Source organism: Teleopsis dalmanni, chromosome 1, assembly GCF_002237135.1.
Source record: "Teleopsis dalmanni isolate 2A chromosome 1, ASM223713v2, whole genome shotgun sequence".
In the NCBI taxonomy this organism is placed as follows: Eukaryota; Metazoa; Arthropoda; class Insecta; order Diptera; family Diopsidae; genus Teleopsis; species Teleopsis dalmanni.
This window is the reverse complement of record NC_051846.1, coordinates 211,683,197-211,688,194: the sequence shown is the minus strand read 5'-3', so window position 1 is coordinate 211,688,194 and position 4,998 is coordinate 211,683,197. Positions and strand designations below refer to the sequence as shown.

The 4,998-nt window shown below is 32.2% G+C and overlaps 2 protein-coding genes across 3 annotated transcripts; both read right to left on the bottom strand.

Moving 5' to 3' along the window:
• Positions 1 to 1,007: 1,007 nt before the first annotated feature.
• LOC119671757 (centrosomal protein of 97 kDa-like) lies at positions 1,008 to 2,753 on the bottom strand. Of its 2 annotated transcripts, XM_038082523.1 has the most exons (4): positions 2,337 to 2,753; positions 2,027 to 2,153; positions 1,773 to 1,971; positions 1,008 to 1,687 (listed from the first exon to the last, which is right to left on the bottom strand). In XM_038082523.1, exons 2-4 carry the CDS (start codon positions 2,137 to 2,139, stop codon positions 1,028 to 1,030), a joined length of 972 nt encoding a protein of 323 aa, XP_037938451.1. In that variant the 5' UTR covers positions 2,140 to 2,153; positions 2,337 to 2,753; the 3' UTR covers positions 1,008 to 1,027. The 2 variants fall into 2 exon arrangements, with proteins under 2 accessions (XP_037938451.1, XP_037938450.1); XM_038082522.1 differs by lacking the exon at positions 2,337 to 2,753 and having other exon boundaries at positions 2,027 to 2,227.
• Positions 2,754 to 2,840: 87 nt separating this feature from the next.
• On the bottom strand, positions 2,841 to 3,991 carry LOC119667204. The gene is made up of 2 exons (XM_038076494.1): positions 3,827 to 3,991; positions 2,841 to 3,741 (listed from the first exon to the last, which is right to left on the bottom strand). The coding sequence occupies exons 1-2, from the start codon at positions 3,989 to 3,991 to the stop codon at positions 2,866 to 2,868; spliced, it is 1,041 nt and encodes a 346-aa protein (XP_037932422.1). The 3' UTR covers positions 2,841 to 2,865.
• Between the last annotated feature and the right edge of the window lie 1,007 nt (positions 3,992 to 4,998).

The following is a 4,998-nucleotide window of genomic DNA, read 5'->3' as shown; positions in this document are numbered from 1 at the left end:
TGCAGGTGTCTAGGAAGAAATGTTCTAAATAAGATTCAGACACCAATTTTCTGTTAGGAACTATTAAATAGTTTCGATGTAAACGGAAGTAGGCCGAACCAGACGATGAAATGAAGTATTAAGGCAAAAATGACTTTATCTTTGGTTGGAGATGATACGATAGGAATCAAGGAAATGAAGATATGCTAAGAGACCACAATAGCTGCAACATTTTTGAAGACAACTTGACAAAGTGTGTCCGATTCTTAGAGGTGAGAATAGAGCTTCTTAAGACAACAGTTTGGAAATATCCAAGGAAAGTAGGGTTTTGTACTACTCACATTGAAAAACAATAATGATATTGAAAGGTTTGAATATTTTGCTTCTTCATGTTATTAAAATGAACATTTATCATGTTACGAAAGTCCAAACTTTCGGAATTAAAATTTGTGATGGTAATGCATAAACAATATGCTAAAGATTTTGGTGCTATGTTAGCCACATCATTTCTACAAAGACCCTTATGACCGAAGATCCACATATTCTAAATTTCCTGGGGTGGGTTGAGAGCAGTGTTTTTGATTAAAGGATGATTGTACTTTTATAATAGATTTCAACAATTGCTTATATGACAGACAGGTTATTGGCGTACACTACAAATTGCGCTTTTAACGTGATTGTATACTTAAAGACAACTTAGACAGCATAGGCTTCTGATGTGAAAGCAGTTATTATAATCATAAGAGTCTGAAAAATCAAAAAATCAAAATTGGATTATACACATCATTTTTTCCATAGGTAAATAAATAATTATTTAATTTCCATGTCTTGTAAACACACTTCAACTTCTTTTTGTATATAATTTCAGAAGCCTTCTTTAAGTACAGCAATATAAATATTTTGTAAGTTGAAGATTCTGTTTTTGGTGAAATCTGAACCATATTTAAAAAATTTTTTATAATTCAATTGCAATATATTTATCAAAATATGTGAAACAAAATATATAAATAGTTTTTCAAACGAATTTTAAACATTAACAAAATATATATTATTTGGGTTTCTTATCATCTCCGTCATTATCGGGTTTCTTTGCAGTTTCATCCTTTTTGGTTTTCTCATCATCTGACTTTTTGTCATCCTTCTCGTCCGTCTTTATTAGTCTTAACTTCTTAGCCGCTTCCTCTCTCGAGGTCTTTGCAGGATTGGGTTTAACGTTTTCTGGTGTAGGTGCTTTCTTGGTATCTGTCTGTTCCTTTGGTGCTACAGTTTTCGAAGTTTTTGCAGGTTGCTGTTCATCCTTAACTAGTCTCAATTTCCTTTTAGCGGTGCATTTCGGACAGTTACACTCACTACCATGCAGCACCGAAGACGTTGGTTTCGATGGATCTGCAGGCTTATCTGCTTTTTTGGGTGGAACTTTTTTAGAAGGATCAGATGAATCAGGGTCTTGTGGTTTTTGCTTTTCCTGTTTTGCATCATCATCTGCTATATGTGTCTCAGGTGGTTCGAGTGATTGTTCTTCTTTCGTATGCGGCCAAAAACTAGGACGTCCATCTGAAGTAATAAATATAGGATAGTCTGGGCGTGCTATTTGAAATTCTTCCATAGTCATATCTCTGTAGGGTTTCAAATTACTTATGCGTTTATGTTCATCCTCTATACCCTTAATGCGCTTATCTGATTCTTCTTTAAATTTGCAAATCTCTTGCTAATATTAAATACACAAAGTACATATTTTACATGTTTGGAATATAAAATAACAGAAGATTATAGTAATTAATAACTAGATATACCTGAACTTCCTCTTCTTGTTTTTTAAGACTTTCGTAATAACGACTTGTGTCTAATTCATGGCGGCTATTGAACATTTTGTTTAATTCCACGTACTGCTTTTCGAAGTCGTCAACCATGGGAATCTGGCTCTTGCGTACATTTCGACGAAAGTAATCCCAGTCAATTTTTGGCAAAAACTCAGGAAACCTATCTACACGTCTATTATTTCAATATAGTTATTGCGGAAGTTCGTAAAGATTACTGATAAACTTACTGTTTATAACCATCATGCATTTTGAGAAACTTCATGAATTCGTCCTTTTGTTTTGGATGACAGCGACTTCGCATTTCGGCTAGAAGGCTGGCATATAGTTTTTTCCCCGACATCAGAAATAATTAAACTTATAGATTAATAAGATATATAAAAATATAAGTGGAACAATTTCATTAATTGTACGGATTCGAAACGATTTTCAATAAATCTTATTTTCAGAAATTATATGTTTAAACAATATTTTTTCAAAGTTAACTATATATTTTCTTTAATTCATAATATCGAACTATAGTAGTCAGTTTTAATTTACCTGTAGTATGAGTATTGTTGTAACGTACATACACAAAATGGATTATCAATACAGCGTAAACAATTTGTGTAGTAACAACTATTTTGATTGAGTCAATTTTTTTCGATCACATCTCGAACCGTACCGTATCGATCACAACGTTACTATATCGTGACATATTAGTCATTGCAAACCACAAATCCACAAGAAATTCGTAAAGTTAAGGTTCGACTTGATTAAATCCATACCGCAGTGAAAGAGAAATGGTTACTGAGCTAAATATAGAGAAAACAACCATTTCTCAAATATTCAAAAACAAAAGAGCATCCATAGTTACGACTTAGCAGGTCTTAACTAGCATATATATATTTAGCCGTACCATTTCAACTTCGTTTTTTGTCAAAAAGATTGTGTTTTTTAATTTTAAACCAGTTTAACACTGGTTTCAATCAAATTTTATAGAAATATATACAACATATCAAAATATAAGAAACGAAGAGAACATTCTTAAAAAATCTAATCTAATTTATAATGTAATCTAAAAATAAAATTATTTTTGTTTGTTGTTATCATCGTCATTATCGGGGCTTTTTAAAAGGTTCAATTTCCTTTTAGCGGTGCACTTAGGACAGTCACACTCAACTCCATGCATGTAGGCAGTTATTGGTTTCGATGGAGTAGTTGGTGAAGAAATTACAACTTCCTCTTTGTTTTCAGGCTTTATCTGGGACTTTGTTTCCCCTGCAGTAATAACATTTTCTGCTTCTCTAGGTAGTTCAGTTGTTATTTTCATTGGATCAGACTGACTAGGAACCACACTGTTTTGCACATTTACAGGTGCCTGTGAAGGAGTTGTTTCTGATTTAGTAGTGAGATTTTCTGTTTCTGTAGGTAGTTCAGTTGTTGTTTTCATTGGATCAGGTTGACTAGGAAACTCACCGTCCTGTACATTTACAGGTATTTGTGGAGTAGCTGTTTCTCTTGCTGTAGGCAGTTCAGCTGTTGTCTTCATTTGATCAGGATTAGTAGGAACTGTACCATTCTGTACACTTGCAGGCATTTGTCCAAGCTTTGTTTCCGATGAAGCGACAATATTGTTCTCATTTATAAGTGACTCTTTATCAGATGAATCAGACATTGCAGGAAAAACACCTTTTGCAGTTCCTTTTGCCTGTTGTTCGGCTACTATTGCATCATCATCTGGTATAAGAATTTCTGGCGTTTCGAGCGATTGTTCATCTTCTGTATGAGGCCAATAACTAGGACGTCCATCTGCATTGATAAGAGTAGGGATATCTGGCCGTAATTCCATAAATTCTTCCAAGGTCAAATCTGTATAGGGCTTCATAGATTTTACATCTTCAATCAGTTCTTCGAGTTTCTTAATGCGCTCATTCGATTCTTTTTTGAACTCAAGCCGGTTTTTCTATATTTATTTAAAAAAATATAAATATACCCGTAATTTCAAAAATGGTATGAAATTAATTTTCTTGATAATGACACATACATACCTTTTCTTCGCTTTCCTCCTTATCTGAATAATACCTATAAGTGTTTATTTTATGGCTTACATTAAAAGCATTCTTTAATTGTTTGTACTTCTTGATTTCATTCTTTGAACGACACTGACTTCGAATTCCGACTAAGAGAGTAGCATATACCGTTTTTCCCGACATCCGGTATTTGTTTTACAGATTAAGAAAATTCGAGTATAAAAGAACTCAATGTATGAGAAAAAACACGTTATATTCAATATTTGATAAAATCCTTTAATATAATCCTTATTAAAAACATCCATTTAAGAATAGTTTTTCAAAGTTAACTATATTTTAATACTAAATTCACTCAGTTATAGTCAGTGCCAATTAATTATTATTCTAGTAGGCTTAGTCTTCTATAACGTAAACCATCTAAATTCATTATAAGGATTACGTTTAAAAGCTGCAAGTCTCATATATGTAATAGGATTTATTATACTCGTATGTTAGAAAGAACTATTTAAATCGCATTGTTTAAATTTAATATAATTTCCGGAGTCTTATATATTATATAAATAGTAAAAGTAATATTTGAGACAGTTAGTGCAACACATTTCTCTGGTTCTCTTTCCTTGCACACAATACAGTCATTTTAAGATTCAAATTTTGAAACAAATATATATATTGAATTTCGCTGAATAAACGAATATCACAGTCCACAACAGTAAAAATTGAAAATGTATTATTTGTAAAAGTTACCATTGCTACCATTCTAACTTCTTCCATTAGCACCCAATGCTTGACTGAATACCCCGTGATTAAAACATTTCACAATATCTCATATAAATAATTAATCAAACAATATAGACATTTTTTTTTGCCACAGATAACTTATCACTGATAACATATCACAGATAACATCACAGATATCATATCACAGATATATATCATAGATAACAGAAACTTGAGCAGAAGTAAACTTTCTTCAACATCTTCATCTGAACTAAACATCGTTGCAGTTAAGGAAATGGTGTCGAAACATTTTCGTTTAAGTCTGAAAAAATCAAATCAATTCGTTTTGTTTTAAATGATGAAATACGTTTCCGATCGTCTAGTGCTGAAAGACCTGCATTTTTTGCCAAATCTCAGTCATATAAAGATGTTAGGAAAAGTCGCTAAAGTCGTTGTAGACATTTTTATTATAG